The 19,781-nt window shown below is 32.9% G+C and overlaps 3 protein-coding genes and 1 non-coding gene across 5 annotated transcripts; 3 read left to right on the top strand and 1 right to left on the bottom strand.

Moving 5' to 3' along the window:
• Positions 1–9,736: 9,736 nt before the first annotated feature.
• On the top strand, positions 9,737–11,409 carry LOC127266174 (auxin-responsive protein IAA16-like). Its single transcript, XM_051296340.1, has 5 exons — positions 9,737–9,999; positions 10,312–10,490; positions 10,612–10,714; positions 10,817–10,878; positions 11,135–11,409. Exons 1-5 carry the CDS (start codon positions 9,803–9,805, stop codon positions 11,155–11,157), a joined length of 564 nt encoding a protein of 187 aa, XP_051152297.1. The 5' UTR covers positions 9,737–9,802; the 3' UTR covers positions 11,158–11,409.
• Positions 11,410–12,159: 750 nt separating this feature from the next.
• On the top strand, positions 12,160–13,563 carry LOC127266150 (protein CDI). Of its 2 annotated transcripts, XM_051296316.1 has the most exons (3): positions 12,160–12,240; positions 12,318–12,356; positions 12,441–13,563. In XM_051296316.1, the coding sequence occupies exon 3, from the start codon at positions 12,457–12,459 to the stop codon at positions 13,249–13,251; it is 795 nt and encodes a 264-aa protein (XP_051152273.1). In that variant the 5' UTR covers positions 12,160–12,240; positions 12,318–12,356; positions 12,441–12,456; the 3' UTR covers positions 13,252–13,563. The 2 variants fall into 2 exon arrangements, with proteins under 2 accessions (XP_051152273.1, XP_051152265.1); XM_051296308.1 differs by having other exon boundaries at positions 12,160–12,356.
• An 819-nt stretch (positions 13,564–14,382) lies between these two features.
• On the bottom strand, positions 14,383–14,467 carry TRNAM-CAU (transfer RNA methionine (anticodon CAU)). Its single transcript is given in 2 exon segments — positions 14,383–14,418; positions 14,430–14,467. It is a non-coding gene; the product is annotated as a tRNA-Met (tRNA).
• A 3,392-nt stretch (positions 14,468–17,859) lies between these two features.
• On the top strand, positions 17,860–19,442 carry LOC127241130 (probable 2-oxoglutarate-dependent dioxygenase AOP1). Its single transcript, XM_051260040.1, has 3 exons — positions 17,860–18,314; positions 18,433–18,763; positions 19,019–19,442. The coding sequence occupies exons 1-3, from the start codon at positions 17,929–17,931 to the stop codon at positions 19,256–19,258; spliced, it is 957 nt and encodes a 318-aa protein (XP_051115997.1). The 5' UTR covers positions 17,860–17,928; the 3' UTR covers positions 19,259–19,442.
• Positions 19,443–19,781: the final 339 nt, after the last annotated feature.

Raw genomic sequence — 19,781 nt, 5'->3', positions numbered from 1 at the left:
GAATGCAAATTACATGAAATATTTGACATTAAATATATATATATATAGTCCAATTTCTAGATCAAAATTGGGCTATACAACTTATAAGTTAGATCGCATATTAGAGCAAAGAAGGAAGAAAAGAATCAATATGCACGAGAAAGCTTCGACAGTTTATTCAGTAATCGAGTTGGGCGTTAAATAGCCACTACAAAAGAAAGAAATAGCAGTTTCGAAAAAGTCTCAACAGACTCAACAAGAAGACCTATTCTACCGGTCACTTATTATGCAGAAAAATAAATAAAAGATCCACCCATAAATCTCGTTGACCCTTCAATCCCTCCTTTAAACTGAATGCGGCAGCAAGTAGTTTATCTTTGTTGCTTCAATCATCCCAAGCATTTTCTTCAACTTCACGAATTGCTCTACCTTTATCGGCTTCGTCAGAATGTCTGCAACCTGTTCTTGTGTTTTGCAATACTTGAGTAGCACTGATCCCTTATCCACTAGCTCTCTTAGAAAATGGAACTTCACATCTATATGTTTGCTTCTTCCATGAAAAGCAGAGTGCTTAGATAATTGAATAGTCGAAGTATTATCACAATTGATCACAGTACCTCTTCTTCCATTTTCACCAAGTTCTTCAAGCAAGTTTTGAAGCCATATGCATTGACTTGCACAGTATGCAGCTGATATGTATTCGGCTTCTGTGGAGGACAATGATACTACAGGTTGTTTCCTTGAAGACCATGATACAGCTCCTTTTCCAAGCAAGAAAACATAACCGGATGTACTTTTCCTATCATTAAGATCTCCAGCAAAATCACTATCCGAATATGCGTCCAATTTACCTTTTCTTTCATTGCAGTAGAAAATTCCAAGCTGAGTAGTTCCTCTGATGTATCTCAATATCCTTTTTGCTGCACTCCAATGAGTTTCTGTTGGAGAGGACATGAATCTACTGATGAGACTAACCCCATATGTTATGTCTGGCCGAGTAGCGGTTAGGTACATGAGACACCCGACAACTTGTTTGAACATTGTTGGGTCAACTTTTGGACCTTCCTCATCCTTCAAAAGTCTTGTTCCCGGCACTATGGGGTTTGCTACCACATTACTGTTTTCCATTCCAAAACGAATCAGCACCTCCTCTGCATATTTGCGCTGACAAATGAAGATTCCCTGATCATTTTGTATAACTTCGATTCCAAGAAAGTACTTCATTCTTCCCAAATCAGACATGTCAAACTCACCCATCATTGAACGTTTAAAATCTTCGAGCGTAGCTGGATCATTCCCTGTGTAGATTAAGTCATCAACATAAAGACTTACTATTAAACGTTCACCTCCCTCCTTCACTTTAATAAACAAAGTGTGTTCATTTGTGCATTTCTTGAATCCTTCACGAGCAAAGTAGGCTTCAATTCGACTGTACCAAGCCCTCGGCGCCTGCTTAAGACCATACAACGCCTTGTGTAGTCGATAGACTTTCTCTTCTTCTCCTTGCTTCTCGAATCCCATTGGCTGCTGCACATACACTTCTTCCTTGATATCTCCCTGAAGGAATGCACTTTTGACATCAAATTGAAGTACTTCCCACTTGTTCTTTGCCGCTATAGCTAGAATAAGCCTGACGGTATCCAAACGAGCTACTGGGGCAAAAACTTCTGTGTAATCAATTCCATATTGTTGCGCATACCCCTTAGCCACTAATCTTGCTTTGTGTTTCTCTATTTCTCCTTTTTCATTTAACTTTGTTTTGAATACCCACTTCACTCCTATAGCTTTGGTCTCCTTTGGTAGTGTGCACAACGTCCAAGTGCCATTCTTTTCAATAGATTTCATTTCCTTTGCCATTGCTTCTTTCCACTTCTTATTTTTCACAGCTTCTTGAAAGGTTACAGGGTCATCTTCTATCATCATCATGACTGTTTCGTCCTCAGATAGTTCTCCCCCAGAAACATAATCCACCATCCATGTGGGAGTTGTGCGTGGCCTTCTTTCCGGGGCACTCGGAGTAGTGCATTCCTCCTCTTCTCCTGAACCTGTTTCTTCTAATGAGCTTGCTGATTTTTCTGCTGGTGTTGTGCCAGAATCACTTTCTCCTTCCGATGAGACGTCAACTGGCCTTTTCTCATCATCTGCGTCACCATTATCTCCACATGTAATTGCATTTGGGATCACCTCAGCAGTACCCTTTTTCCAGTTCCAGCCATTGTTTTCTTCAAAAACAACATCTCTGCTGATACATATTTTGTTTGTTGTCGGATCAAAGAGCCTGTATGCTTTAGACTCCTTGCTAACACCAATGAATATGTGAGGTCTGCTTCTGTTATCCAATTTTCTTCGTTTTTGATTTGGAACGTGTACATGTGCTAGGCAACCAAATACTCGAAAATAATCAACTTTTGGTTTATTGCCACTCCAAGCTTCTTGAGGCGTCATATTTTCTACAGCTGACGTTGGGCATCTATTGAGAATGTGAGTGCACCAATTCACGGCTTCTGCCCAAAACTCTTTTGGCATTTGTTTTTCATCCAACATAGTTCGAACCATATTCATTACAGTCCGATTCTTCCGCTCGGCGACACCGTTTTGTTGAGGTGTGTAAGCTGCAGTTAGTTGCCTGTTGATTCCTTGGTCTTTACAAAATTTGGCAAACTCATTTGAGTTGAATTCACCTCCTCTATCTGTTCTAAGACAGAGTATGCTTGTTCCGGCTTCTTTTTCAACACGTACTTTGAAACTCATAAAGACATCAAGAGCTTCCGATTTCTGATTCAAGAAATACGTCCAAGTTTTGCGTGAGAAATCATCAATAAAACTCAAAATATACCTCTTGTTGCCATTTGATGTTGGATTAATGGGACCACATATATCTGAATGGATCAGTTGCAGCTTCTGTGTTGATTTCCACGCGCTCCTTTTTGGGAAGCTCTCCCGATGTTGCTTTCCTACCAAACAACTTGAGCATAGCTTTTGTGGAATTTTTATCTGGGGCAACCCTTCCACCATTTCTTTAGTTGATAAAGCAGTCAACCCTTTGTAGCTTAAGTGTCCAAAACGGCAATGCCATAGGTGTGACACTTCTAAAGACTCAGCCTTCATTAACATGGGGAACTGTGTTTCCATTTCAGCAATGAAATAGAACATCCTGTTACCACTCATGTCTGAGTTCATAATCACTCCTCTCTTTGGATGGTAGACCTTGCATGTTCCATTCTGAATTAGCACTGACAAGCCTTTCTCTTGAAGCTGTCCTATACTCAACAAGTTGGTTCTAAGTTCAGGTATATAATATACATTTGAAATGACCTGAACATACCCGTTTACTTTCATGCGCACACTCCCTTTTCCTGTAACTGCAATGCGGCTATCGTTCCCTAATTTCACAGTGTGTTTGAAATCCTCGTCCAATTCTGAAAAACACTCCCGATTACCACTCATGTGGTTGCTGCATCCAGAATCCAGAAACCATACCTCATCTCTCGTGGCCTTGTTCCCTTCAACACATGCCATAAGGAGCAATTCTTCCTCAGCATCAGTTTCAATGAAGTTTGCCTTATTTCCCAAAGTAGGACACTCATATTGGAAGTGTCCTAATTTGTGGCAATTATAGCACTCAATGGTCGCTTTGTTTACCGGGTGCCTCCATTGTCCTTTTCCTCGGTTGTTTCCTGTCATACATCGACCTCTACCTCGACCTCTTCCTCTGAAATTTTCATTTGTCACCTTTAGTACCTGTTCTTCCTCCTTTATGATTCTGCGAAATTTCTGTTCATGTACAACTAAAGAGCTTTGTAGTTCATCAACACTTAGATGATCAATATCTTTTGACTCTTCAATGGACACCACAATATAGGTGAATCTCTCGGTGAGGGTTCGCAATATTTTCTCGACGATCTGAGTATCTTCCAAGCGTTCGCCGTTGTTGCGCATATTGTGGGCAACCAACATCACCCGGGCAAAGTACTCTGTGATTGTCTCGCTCTCATTCATCTCGAGAATTTCGAACTCTCTTCGCAATGCCTGTAATTGAGATCTTTGTACCCTTTGACTTCCCTGGTACTTTTTTTTCATTGATTCCCAAAGTTCCCGAGCCGTCTCCTTCTGAAGAATTGTCTTTAGAATGCTCTTGTCAATGGCTATGAATAAATAATTCTTAACCTTCAGATCTTTCAATTTCAATTCTGCTCTTGCACTTTTTTGTTCATCGGTCTCCTTGGCTCCTTCTGCAGGTTCCGTATAGCCAGGATCGATAAGATGCCACCATTCTTTTGATCGGAGTAGGTTCTCCATCAGCATCTTCCAATGGTCGTAGTCACCGTCGAATTTTGGGATCGTCAGTAGGTTCTGCCCTTCATTCGACATCTCTCTCTTTTCACTCGTGTATTCCTCAGATTCTAATCAATCTTGCTAACTTGGCTCTGATACCAGATATTAGAGCAAAGAAGGAAGAAAAGAATCAATATGCACGAGAAAGCTTCGACAGTTTATTCAGTAATCGAGTTGGGCGTTAAATAGCCACTACAAAAGAAAGAAATAGCAGTTTCGAAAAAGTCTCAACAGACTCAACAAGAAGACCTATTCTACCGGTCACTTATTATGCAGAAAAATAAATAAAAGATCCACCCATAAATCTCGTTGACCCTTCATCGCAGAAACAATAGTCAATCATGTCTGATACTCCAGCAGACTTCACATCTCATGATTGATTACTGTTTTATTTTCCCTATATAATACATATGCAATTTCTTGTCAAAATAACACACATATATTATATTTTTGTGTTTGTGTGTATGAGTAATTAAGCTTTATTCGTTAGGACATTAGATTGTGTTTAGACATCAAACTGATCAGTTATATGGGTTGTTGGGAATTATTAGATTCTTAAGGGGGCATTAGCACGTGTGCCCCCTAGACCACTTACCCTAAGAGCAATGGCTTAGTTATTGAAGCTTCCTCCACCAATTCATGTCTTTTTTGTATTAAGGTAAAAAAAGAAAAAAGAAAAAATTTATGGCACACCAACCTACTATGAGAGGCATTCGTCTTTACTACCTCCGATTATTATACTACAATGAGGCGTCATCAGAAATTTAAACCCATGACTTCATAGTTACAAGTTTAACCCATACCAGCAGGCCACGCCATCCTTTAGACATGTTTGTGTTTTGTTTTGATTCTATGTTATGTAATTTAAAGTTAATATTATTTTCATTTAAAACATAACTCATATTATTAAATAAAAATTCAAATTCAAAACAGCAAAAGTAGCTGGAGAATCATGGCTGGTCAAAATAATAATAATAATAAAAAAAAAGATGTTGATTAAAGTACCGATATTAGTTAAGTTCGTTGAATTGGACAGTTAATTAAAGTAATAGTGCACCAACATGGACATCAACATGAATCTAATTACTGCCTCATATTCACTGAACCTATTAATTCATTTCATATATATATATATATATATATTTATATATATCACATATATTTATCAATGTATTGTATAAAATTAATTAAATCTGGATCGACAGACACTTGCATCATCACCAATTGTCCAAATACACTGTACTCTTAATTAGAAAAAAATCAAAATCATATTAACTCCCTTAATTGACTATTTATATCAAAAATTAATTTTTCACTACCCTTCTATTTTAAATAATAGTACAATATACTTCAGTTGTTTTCTTACTTCATTTCATTTTAGTTGAATATAATGATATGTCCATATCATAGTATTTATAAATGCCAGACACTAATTAATTACGTCTCATTATCATAATGTGCAATGTCTAATCAAATTAGGAAATAACTATCAAATAACGTACACGTGGCAGAATTGGGACGGCTGGATTATCTTTCCTAGAACAATAATAATAAAAAAAATAAACATAAAGATGAATTGTCTCGTTATGTGATGAGCAAATTAATTTAATTAATCACATCCCAATTTGGCCAAACATTTTAAAAATATGCCGACCCAAAAGTTAAAATTTTGTGCCTAATAGGCACATGGTGATTGTGACCACTTTTGGTGGATACATTAGGTGAAGTCAATTTGAGTTTGTGCCAAATTAAATTGTACTGGAAATAGATAAAATTCAAATATTTAGTGGAAGACATCAGTAATTAATTAGTGTGGTAGTTACTCTAATTTGGCTGTGTTCCATTGGGTTAGGGATTCACTTACATGTGACATTTTTATTGCAATGTTCTATAATTTAATTTTATCAATATGATACCCCCAAACCTAACTCATAATTTTATTTAAACGTCCAAAATTAATATAGTCAGTAAAACAGCAGAGCTAGTTTTTTCATGTCAATATATAATACTACTTCTATTGCATTTTGTTCTTACTCATATGGTGGGTAAAATTAACTAAAGGTAGCAACTTTTACTTTTGGCACAATATTTTAGAAATTAACTAAAAAAAAATAAAAAATCATTTTTTAGTAAATATATATATAATGTGATATTTTTATTAAAAATAATAAACGAAAATATATTTTTATGACAATTTAAAAAATTAGACATAAATTGACAAAGAGTACAATTTTGATGATTTTGTTATTATTTTTTCTTTACTTTTTTATTTCTAATAATTTTTATAAATTACAATATTTAGAATGACAAAAAAGTGTAAATAATAAACTGTTGCAAAATTTTGAGATATTTTAATTTAGAAATAAAAATATTAATAAATTTAGGACAGAGAAAGTATAACTTATTATAAAACTAAATAAATATATATATTTTTAATTAATAATTTGTTTTTATGATATAAATAAATGAATTTATTGATATTAGCATGTCTAAGACCACAGGCAAGTCAATAATCGGTTCCTATTGAACTACCCTAAAAGGGCTATCAAGAAGTTGGAAAAAATGTGTTTGCTTCAATATTTAATTATATAGATTTATGTAAATATTTCGTATAAACAATTTTAAAAAACTGGTACTGCTGGATGGTGTTCATGTAAAAATTTATACTTTTCTTTGTCACAATTCACAATAATATTAGGGTTTTGTAATAAAATGTTTTTAACATTTTTAATTATTACATAAATTTAAATTTTTTTGACATTATTTAGTCTTATCTAGTAACATGAGAATTGAACTTCTGACCATAAAATAATGAATTTAACATAATTTCACAACATTTATTTTGTATGATAGATAAAAATGTTTATTAATAATATAAAAAATAATATTATTTTTTATTAAATTATTAATATTTTATGAAAAAATAAATTTTATATTAATATTCATGAAATATCGTACTATTAAAAAATGATTGAATGAACAAACAATAATATAATTTACCTACTAAAAAAAATTATTGAAAAAAAAAATGTTGATGAATTGATTATCGATCCATGCAGCCGCGGTTTTAATTCATGGTACCATAGAGTGGTCTTGGAAGGAAGAGGTGGGACCCACATTGGACACGTGTCGGTTTGTGGTTATAGGAGACTACTTTCCCGACAAAGCAGTAACAGGGTCACATGGCGGTCCACTGCTCCATGCCCCACCCGATTCCTAGTTGACCTTCTACCTTTATAAACCCGACACGTGGGACCTACTGCCCCAATTCCCTGTTTGCCTTTCCCACTTTTACTCAATCCAAAAAATAAAAAATAAATCTACTGTACGGCACAGAAATTGCAAAGTTTCCGCGCCATAACATTTCATTCACCCATTTATTTAATATTATCTATCCGTACCATATTTACTGAATTTATATATTTATTTACTTTTTACATAAAATTTTAAAAATATTAATATTATATTAAAATATAATTAAATAAAAAATATAAGATTAAATTAATTTTATTAATATAATACCATATAAAAGTAATGATATTTATATAATATATTATAAATTAAAAAATTATGTATAATGTTAATTAGACAATATGGTTATTAAAAATAAAATATATATTTACGAACCAAAATAATAAAAAAAGGGAATAATTTTGTTAAGAAACAAAGAATAATAAATTATGATATTATTTTATTATTTTCTTATAACTAATATTATTAATATTTTTAATATTTTATCATAATAAAATATATTATTTTCGTTTCAATTCAAATAACTATTTTTATCATTTTTATTTGTTTTAGTTAAAGTATATCTGTTTTTAGAAAAATAATCATACACTAATACCAAAATACTGTTAAATTTTACTTAAATTATAAAAATATCATTAGACATACAATTACTCTATACGGTAAAAAGACAAAAAAAAATCAGAATTTTTTATACATTTTCGCTAACTAATAAAATACTATTAATTTTTAATCTATTACAAAATCTCAAAATATTCATTTTAAAAGGGTTGGACAGAGTATATAATGTGAATAATAATAATAATAATAATAATAAATAATGGCAGTATGATTTTGAATGAGTCTGGATATAAGCCAAACGGTCCAGAAATCGGGAAAAAAATAAGTCGGACAGACACGGAGGTCTGTCAAGAAGAAGGTCGGGCAAGGAAGAAGTGGGACCACAGTCGGTTGGTCCGTGGTCGGGACCACATTTGGTTGGTCTGTGGTCGGTTGGTTCTCAGTCGGTTAAATAGGTCGGATGGTCCAAAGTCGGTTGAGCAGGTCAGGCGGTCCGCAGTCGGTTGCGTCGGACGACACGGTGGTCGGCTGAGCAGTTGAGTGCTGTAATTGGCGCGAGCGGTTGGTGGATCGGTTAACACACGTGTTGACAGATGAGGGTTTTCTGGGCGGTTGAACAGCGGTTGCTGCAACCGACCAGACGACGGTTCAAACCGTTTTCTTCAAGGGGTTATTTAAGGATTCAGGTCTATTCTGAAAAAGTATCTTCAATCAACAAAAAATTCAAGAGAATTACTTTTGGGATCACCACTTTATTTTCCAGTATTTTATTTTATTTTCCCTATTTTATTTTATGTATTATAGTTTAGAGATCCCTAATCTCAGGCAATCATCTATCAAATTGAAAGATATTTCTCTATTTTCGGATTTTACTTTTTATTGTTGAAAAATTTGTATCAACAAATATAATATAATAATTCATTTAAAATTAATTTTATAGAAAATTGAAAAATCTAAATACATAAAAATAAAAGAGAAATAAAAATAAATGAATTTTTATTGGTAGATTGAAAAAAAATATTCCCTTTGTTCTTTGACAATCTATCTATTTTTTTATTTTGATTCATCTCATAATAAAGTAGTATTCATTTCATTTTTTAATAATTGTACTACCTATCTAACATTACAAATACCCTTTCAATTTACAATATATTACATAAATATTATTATCTTTATATTATACAATACTATCTTTATATCATACAATTTAGTTTTTTTATCAAAATATAATACTAATATTTTTAAAATTTTATGAAAAAAACAAATGAATATATAGATACAAACGAGGGTGAATATATATAACGGAAGAAATAATCATTACCAAACTTGGAAATTGTGAAATATTGCAGAAATGCAAAATTGTACAGCCAAACAGGGTATAACAGCCAAGCTTACACAGCAAAGGAAAGAGACAATAGGGTACAGTGTAGGGCCCAAATGTTGAAAGCACTTAAGAGCTAGGAAACTCATACACCCACACGCTTACCATCATAATTAATTTGAGAAATTGGACCAATTACGGCCCTCCGATTATGGACACGTGTCGATTGATCAACAGCTGATTTTTATGGTTGTAGCTGCGTTGTGTTTCCTTTTCCTTTATATTCCCATTTGGGATGAATGAATGTTCACGAATCACGCATTACTCGTGAAGAGCTACTGAATCTTCGATTGTTTGATGTTTACGGACGGAGGAAGTGGTTTGCCGGAAACAGGATGCCTGAAAACGGAGCTCACTTTGGGTTTGCCCGGCGGAGGCGCGGCGGAGGCGGTGAAATCGGGCGGGAAGCGGCGGTTTTCGGAGACGGTTGGATTCAAATTGTGTGGAAGCTCGGAGGACGATGAAGTTAGCGTCTCGACTCCGCCTTCGTCGAAGTGAGTTAATTGATTGATTGATTGATTTAATTAATTAATTCTCTTACTCAATTTGCTTCTATCGGTATCGATTATCATGCAATTTGCTCGATATCGGAAGTTTCTGTAATTGACTTTTACGAGATGATTCTGTTCTCTACAGACTGAAATCAGTTCCAAAACGTAGAAATTTCCCGTGCAAGTGCAATCTACTTCGTTAGAAATCAATGCTCTAAGAGATATATTCCGTTGATCGTCTGCGTAGTGCGTTTGGTTAATTTGAGATTTGTATTATACATTCACTAATTAGATGTGAATTTTTCTGAATTCCAGGAGTCAGGTTGGATGGCCGCCGGTGAGAGCGTACAGGAAGAACATGATGAAAAACTGCAAATACGTGAAAGTTGCTGTAGATGGAGCTCCTTACTTGAGAAAAATTGATCTGGAAATATACACCAATTATCAGCACTTGTTGGCTGCACTGGAGAGCATGTTTACATGCTTAACCATATGTAAGCATATCTCAGATCAAGTTTAATTAATTTATTGCTCATACATAAAGGATCAAATAGCACAGCTAGCATGAATTGATCAACATTCATTATAATTTAATTGTCTTCTTGGATTCACTAGGTGATGAGATGAAGATCATGGATCCAGCAAATGGCACAGAATATCTGCCTACATATGAGGATAGAGATGGGGATTGGATGATGATTGGGGATGTTCCTTGGAAGTAAGCATTCTTGATTTGATCCTATTGTGTTTGTTTATTTATTTATCCCTAAGTTATATCTGCTTCTGATTATTAATATTATTATTACACAATATTTGGCAGAATGTTTGTAGAATCATGTAAGAGGATGAGGTTGATGAAGAGTTCTGAGGCTAGAGGATTAGGTATAAACAACAACCCTTTATTATTCTATCTGATCTGCTGCCGCAAAATTAAATTTGGGTTTAGTTAATTAATAATTAAATCGATAAACAAATGTTAGTTTTTTGCATGTCTTTTTGTGCTGACATGTTGTGATAAAATCAAGAACCATATATAGAGTGGTTTCCTCTCTATTTAAATTTTCTTTTTTCAGAAAGAGGTGTTAGCTAATAAACTTTATTTATTTATTATTTATTTTGGTTCCCTTTTGTTTTGCAGCTTCAAAGGGTTTTGTCCATTAGATGATTGGTGATATATATATATATATATATGTGGGAATATTTGGGTCAAGTTCAAGAGCTGCTTGTACAGAGAGGCCTTGTTTTGGTGTCTCAAGAAGTTTGATTCATACTTAAATTAGGTTTCAAGAATTAATTAGTTATTTTGTAACACTTGTCGCGTACTTAATCCAGATGTATATTTTTGGGCTTTTTCTTTGATGGGTTTTTGCTGTCACATTTGGCCACCATGATTAATTTAATTTAGTCCTCTCATCTGGAATGTAAATTTAAATTTTGACTTAGAAATGTGCAATTTCGGATAGGGAATTTTTACATCATAAAAAAATAAAATATTAATGTAATATATTTTTAATAATTAATTTAATATACTACATACAAAAAATATATACAAACATTATATTAAATATTAATTTATATTTATATAAATTCAATTTTTTTTCCTATTCTAAAAACACAACCAAACAAACCAACACGTCCCCCTCCCCCGTTGCAATTCGATCGGTATGCTTTTAAATAAAAAAATTTATTCTCTTCGTCTCATAATAAAGTATTTATTTATAACTGTATTATCTATCTACTATTACAAATACTTTAACAATTTACAATGTATTACAGAAATGTCATTACTTTTATATCACACATACTAATAAGTTATTTTAGTCATTTCAACTTTATTTTACGTTCCAATATATATACTAATATTTTTAATAAATTAAAATTAAAATCCAAACAAAACCCGCAGTGTATCCAAATAAATATGTTATCTAAAATTATTCTTTAAATCAGTGATTAAATATAAGGATTTTGAGTATTTTGAATAACATAGAGATACAATAAAAAATTGTTTATGAAAACCTTAATTGAAAATTTAAATGGGCTTTTCCATCAAAATAGTTCCAAAGGTTGGGCCGTATATGGGCTCAAATAAATGGGTCAGAATAGACCCGATTAACAGCCCATTTAATTTTCCCACAGAAATATCACCGCAATTACCGTCGGCGCCATTTCCTCTTCTGCCGACGGTTTTCGTGGCTAAAAACGCTGCCGACATTTCTGCGCCATCGAATCTGCAAACTTGATTGGGTAACAGCAAATCTCTGGATTCCATCATTGTTCTTTCCTATTTAAGCTGTCGATCTCAAATCCTTCTGCTTTCCCAGCCAAGCAAGGAAAATCTAAATCTCGGATCTGCACGCAAGGTACATTCCACAATTCCTTCGATTCAAGCGATATTTGCTCGAATTCTCGAATTAATCATTCACATTTTGTCGAATCGCTCGCAGGTTTCGGACGGATTTGATGTCAGGCGGTGCGGCGAAGAGTCCTGCTCCGATTCCGGAGAGTACGACGATTAACGGCAACGCGAATGGGAAAAGCGGCGACGCGAAGGCGTTCAAGGTGTTCGTAGGCTACGATCCGCGTGAGGATCTGGCATACGAGGTGTGTAAGTATTCCTTGCTCAAGCGATCTTCGATTCCTGTCGAGATTTCCCCAATCAAGCAATCCGAGCTGCGCGAGCGCGGCGTTTACTGGCGCGAGCGAGGCAAATTGGAGAGCACCGAGTTCTCGTTCTCGCGCTTCCTCACGCCATACTTAGCGAACTACGACGGTTGGGCGATGTTCGTCGATTGTGATTTCTTATACTTAGGCGATATCAAGGAATTAGTTGAATCTGTTGATGATCGGTTCGCCATTATGTGCGTGAAGCACGATTACGCTCCAAAGGAGACTACAAAAATGGATGGAGCTGTGCAGACTGTGTACCCTAGAAAGAACTGGTCATCAATGGTGCTGTATAACTGCAGCCATCCTAAGAACAAAGTATTGACCCCTGATGTTGTAAACAAGGAGACAGGTGCATTCCTCCATAGATTTCAATGGCTAGAGGATAATGAGATCGGGGAGGTCCCCTTCGTGTGGAATTTCCTCGTCGGGCACAATAAGGTTGTCGAGGCCAATCCGGCTACGTTCCCTAAGGCCATACATTACACTCTCGGAGGGCCGTGGTTCGATCAGTGGAAGGATTGTGAATTTGGGGATCAGTGGTTGAATGAATTGGAGGATTACAGAAAGTCCCTTGAGAAGAAGGGGTAGTAGGCATTCGGGACGCCGGCATTTTGCTTGGATTGGCTTGGTTAGGGATTGATCGTGGAATTCGAATCCCCGGTGATCATCAACAATGGAGTTTCTTTCGGCGGAGTAGCTACATTTTCTTAAGTTGAGGTACGTTTGCCTATGTTTTGTCTGGGGAGTTTATCTTATGTTGCATTGGATTTGTATGACTTGAATTTGTTGTAGCATTTATGGTATGATATGAATATATGATCTGATCAGATCAATGTTATGTTGGTAAACATTGTTGTAGCTACTTGAATTCTTTGGAATGATCTTATTCTTTTACTGCAATTTTCTTGATTGGATTATATTATGCTGGACAGGTTAGACTATTTTTCAGATCTTGTGGATCAAAGATAAATGTTAGTTTTTATTTTATTTTATTTTATTTTATGATTGTGGAGGTTGAATTTGTATTTGTAGTTTATGTTTGTTTCTGTAATTTGCCTAACTTTTTTTATTCTATTTGGGCTTAGATAAGCTGCTTAATGTTTGCTGGCAAAATAGACCAATGAAACATTAAGGCTTTATTATAATTCCTTTAATATTTATATTGTTCTATACATATAAAAAATATTCATATTTTTAAATAAAAATCACATTGATTTTTCCTCTTTTAAGCAAAAAAGAACACTCATTAATATTCTCAAGAAAAATATTATCCGACAAATACGTATCATTCACTAAAAATTAACAATTCATAACTTACAAAATATTGTTTCCTTTATTTACACTATCACAATCCCCAATACCTAATCGACAAACTGTGTTCAGCCACTGAACTTCACAAAACCAAAATTCAAATATAAGCAAACCATATATTCAGTCACTAAAACTTCCCATTTAGAGCAAAACAAATCTCAATTTAGAGCAACAAATCAAATCTCAAAAAACTTAAAACCCACAAAAAAAAAATCAATTTAAAACCGAAAAAAAAAAAACACATCAACCTCTATTTATATCATATCAAACAATTATTCAAAATTTAAATCCAAAAACACAAAAAAACTCTTAGGGTGTGTTTGTTTAAAGTTTCTTTTTATGCATTACAGTATTTCAAAAAATTATTTGAAATAGCCTAAAAACAAATGAAGAAAAATAAAAATGGATTGGGGTGAGAGAGGCTCGAACTCTCGACCTCAGGATTACTCAGAAGCTATGAGACCTACGCGCTAGCCAACTGCGCCACCACCCCTTTTGTGCTTTTAATTTTTTTAAAATATATATATATATTTATTTATAATTTAATGAAAATACAAAGTGATGTAGGAATAATAAAATACTACTCCCTCCCTCCGTCCACTAAAAATAGTCCATTTGGATCCGAAATTTAAGAAAAATAAATATTTTATTGAAAAAGGATAGGTAGTTTAAAATATTTTTTAAAATTTAGTTAAAAATAAAAGTAAATGAAGAGAGAGAATGTAATAAAGTTAGTGATATTTGTTGTAAATAAACGTTGAATAAATGATAATAATTAAATATTGATTTGTTGATTTTGTCAAAATTAATAATGTGATAAATTTTAGGGACGGACTAAAAAAATGAAAATAAATTTGGCGGATGGAGGGAAGATAGTAGTTGATAAATGGACACATCATGGTGGTCTTGGCTAAACATATTAAATTGGTGATTGATGAAGATTGATTTTCACTGAAATTGGGGACCAACCAATCAAACCAATTAAAATCAAATCAGGTGACGCTTTGGACTCAGTCGCATTCAAATATTCATATGCTCCCCCACAACAGATAAATAAAAACAAAACATTACAAAACAGGCCATTTTCAATCATAATTTGCAAATTCAATCCCCATATTACATACATTTTCTCTAACTAATTATAGTACATCAATAATCGTCATACCACACCAAGACATTTCATTAGTTGCTCAATAACGACCTTACCCCTATCATATATGCGCTGGATTGATCTCGACCGTTGATTACGATGTATGTATCTTTATTTTTCGAATATATTTTGGATAAACACTAGTCAAATCTAATAACTTGTAAATTAGGTCTCACAAGCCAAATTATAATAAAAAAATTTGAATCCATGACATTTGTTTTGATCTTTGTATGATCAAGATTGTATTTAAATATTTTTGAGATTTGAAGATAATTTAAAATATTTATTTAATGTTGTATAAATAGTTGTTAGTTATAATATTTTAAATCAAAAATAAACATTTGATTAGTCTTTCTTTTATTTGATTAAACTGTCATCTAAACCAGATGCCAAAATCATTTTATCTTTGTGGAAAAATGGTCACCACCCTCAAAAGTTTTAATATCTATGTGCAAGCCAACTATGCTAGCATCAACATTTTTTTTAAAAAAAATTATTATAAATTAATTTCAACAATATGTAAATAATATAATACTCCTTTTATCTCCTAAAACGGTGTTTACTATTATTATTATTATTATTATTATCTCCTAAAACGGTGTTTACTATTATTATTATTATTATTATTATCTCCTAAAACGGTGTTTACTATTATTATTATTATTATTATTATTATTATTATTATTATTATTATTATTATTATTATTATTGTATCATTAAAAAAAAAATTATTTTCTTTTTAGTAAAAAAATTATACCACTTTTTATATATACTCACTCAGTCTTGAAACATGATGGTTGTAAGTAGATTTTTAACTTTAGTATTGTAATGATATTTTTGTAATATATTGTAAATAGTAAAAATATTTATAATATTAAGTATATAATACAATTATCAAATAAGAAAGTGACAATTTTATTTTGAGAGGAACAAAAAAAATGACAATATTTATATGGGACGGATAAAATCTTTTTTATTATAAAGATAAAAAAAAAATACTAAAAAATTTCAATTAAAATTCTACACACTAAGGCTTAAGGCTTTGTTCTTTTATATATTTATATCCACAAGTTTTTTTTTTAAAAAAATAATATTTTATTATTTTTATATTCTCAATATAATTTTCTATATTGGCATATAATAATTATTATTTATTTATTATTATTATTTTCAACACTCTTTCAAAATAAACATATCCTGTAAACCATGCCAAAAGATTTTGAATACAAAATTAGGAGACTGGAGGAAGTATTTGATAATGGACACATCATGGTGGTCTTTGCTAAAAATATTAAATTGGTGATTGGGGTGGAGATTGATTTTCACTGAAATTGGGGACCAACCAATCAAACCAATTAAAATCAAATCCTTTGGACTCACTCACATTCAAATCTTCCCCCACTTTACAAAAATAAATAAATAAAAACAAATCCCTTTTCATTACAAAACAGACCATTTTCAAAAATAATTTGCAAATTAAATCCCCATATTTCATTTTCCGTAACGGCTGATGGGTGTGTGGCTTGGAGGTGTAATCGTAAGGTCATGTGTTCAACTGTCAGACATGGTTCGCCTAGTGTGACTTGCCAGTCGAATCTAATTTGAAAGATATTAGATTCAGCTACAGATTCCCACGCTATAAAATAAAAAATATACTAATATATATATATATTTTTTTCGATAAAAAAATAAATAAATGATAGTACTACATACATAATTTATTTCCCCCCATCGTCATACCACGTCATGACATGGTCAATAACGACCTTACCCCTATCAAATGGGCTGGAATGATCTCGTCCGTTGATTATGATGTATGCAATTCCTTTTTGATCTTTGCATAACCAAGATTGTGTTTAGATATCTTTGAGATTTGAAGATAATTTAAAATATTTATTTAATGTCATATAAATTGTTGTTAGTTGTAATATTTTTAATAGAAAATAATTTTATAATTCTACACTTTTTAATTTAATAAATCATTTGTTTTGAAAAAGTAGATTATTAATGAATAATACACACAAAAAAATTGAAAATATATGAGTGTTGTTTGTGTTTGGATTTGGTTATTTATTTATTTATTTATGTTTGGATTTATATACTATTTTAATGTAACGTATTTTGTATAAGTAAATAGCATTTTCTTTTTTTTTTTTTGTAAATTGTGATACTAAATAAAAATAATAATAATTTGAAAAATAAATCAAACCGAGTAGTATGTAAAGTGCCTTATACTCCGTTGTTCTTTTTTTTTTTAAGGAGTTTGACTTTTTTATTGAAAATTTATTTTAATATAATATAAAAAATAAAAATAAATATTTTGTTGCAGCGAAATGTCATTGATATATATATTATATTTCATATTCAAACATAAAATACTTGAAAATATTATTTTTAATATTAGTTATACAATTTTCTATATTTCAAATAAAAAATATTTTTAGGATTCTCCGTCTAAAAGATAAACCTTATTTTTCTATCTTTACACACTTAACATATTATATGTGTGGGGATAGATGGATAAATTTTATTTTTGAGCGAGAGGATCCAATCTTCTTTAACTAATACTCAAAATATTTAATTTGATATTTTTTAAATATTTTTTTTTTATATAAATAATTAAAATGTAAGTAAACTCTACCGGTGCATTTGTTTAGGAAATTTAAAGATTTGAACGATAACAATTTTGAATTTCAATAATTATACCATCTAATATAAATAAATATTCATGTATTATGTATAGCATCCAAAATTTCCAGTTATAAAAGACATTGATTGGAAGCCAAGCCAACGGCACAACAAAAATGGGTTCCGAGTATGAGTCTGATCACTCGAAGCTGCAGCTCCCCTCGGTACGACTGAGCCAATTGAACTCAACTCCCGGCTCCATCTCGTGGAAATCGACGGCCGAGATCGTCCGGCGTGCGCTCGAAACCGACGGCTGTCTGGTGGTGGCCTGCGACAACAAACCCCCGCCGGAGGCGATGTTCTCCGGCCTATTGGAGGAGCTGTTCGCTCTCCCGCCGTCGACCAAAATAAAGCACACGAGCGACCTCCCCGGCTTCGGCTACGGCGGAAACTTCTCCCTAATGCCCCTTTTCGAGTACTTCGGCATCGAAGACGGCGCCACCGTCGACGCTGCCCGACGCTTCACCCGCCTTATGTGGCCCCACGGCCACCCCACCTTCTCGTACGTAATTAATTTAATTTAATTATTATACATATATTAAATTAATATTATTCCGTATTAGTAAATATGTGAAAACTCTCCTGATTTATAAGGTGAAAGCTGAGTCTAACTATTATAGGGAAAGCCTGCATGCCTACTGCAAGGCGCTGCTGGAAGTGTACGGAACAGTAATGGGGATGGTGGTGAGCAGCTACGGCCTGGATACGGACAAGTACCATAATGAATTGACGGCGTCGCCGCTGTACATGACGAGGATCATGAAGTACAAAATAAGTAGTAATAGTAATTCGGATTCTGTGGGGATAATTCCCCACAGAGACAAGAGCTTCATGACTGTAATAGGGACTAATGAAGTCAACGGTCTGCAGATCGAGACCCCCGCCGGCGACTGGGTTGACTTCCACCCCTCGCCGGCCTCCTTCATCGTCATCGTCGGCGAAGCACTTATGGTACTTATCACCTTCGCAAACATATGAATAATATATTTTTATTAAAAATTATACATAATTTAAAAATATTTTTTTTAGTCCCACATGATAGTAAAGTTGGTACAGTATCTTGGCCGGTGTGACTGTTGTTCTAATAATAATATTATATATATATAAACACTTTTGATGTAAGAATTCCTATATAGAAGTCACTACTTAAAAAACATTTGAATTAATTATTATTATTGATATAATTTGTTGTGCTGTAATTATAAGGCATGGAGCAATGGTAGAATATACTGTCCTCTGCACAAAGTGATTGCTCATGAAAGTAAAGAGAAGTATTCGATTGGGATATTCTCCTTCATACGAGGGGTGGTGAGTGTGCCCCCAGAGCTCGTCGACGACCAGAATCCTCTCAGGTTTAAGCCATTTCGGAACTTGGAATTCCTCCGCTACTGCAAGGCAGGAGGGGCCACCATGGCATCTGCCATTCGGACATACTGTGGACTTTGACTTTGATTTTGACTTTAATTCACTTTAAGTCCCCTCTATGTATGTATGTATGTATGTATGTACGTACGTGTGTTTCCTTGACAGATTTTAATTTTTGGTTTTAAATAGTAAAACTTTAAATGAGAATAGTTGTTTGATGTGATATAAATTTATATTGATGTGATGTTTTGAATATAAAATTAAAATTTTGTGTAATACAAGATGTGTTTATTTGTAAGATTTTTATTTTAAACAGTAAAATTTTGAATTGAAATAATTATTTGATATAATATAAATATGTATTGATGTGATGTTTTGAATATAAGATCTAATTTAACATAATATAACAAAGTAAAAATAGATATTCGATTTGATATTTTTGAAAAAAAAAAAGAAGTTAAAATAGTAAAATTGAAAATCTAATCCCACAAGCAAACACACTCGTTATAAATAAAAAATTAAGGGCTTTAATTTGATATACTATTATTATTTTTTAATAAAAAAAAGTTAGAATAGTATAATTAGGCTAAAAGTTGTACAAGCA

Source organism: Andrographis paniculata, unplaced genomic scaffold (genome assembly GCF_009805555.1).
Source record: "Andrographis paniculata isolate CXL003 unplaced genomic scaffold, ASM980555v1 Contig18END, whole genome shotgun sequence".
NCBI classification, from domain to species: domain Eukaryota; kingdom Viridiplantae; phylum Streptophyta; class Magnoliopsida; order Lamiales; family Acanthaceae; genus Andrographis; species Andrographis paniculata.
The sequence above is the reverse complement of the archived record's forward strand: the minus strand, read 5'-3'. Positions and strand labels throughout refer to the sequence as shown.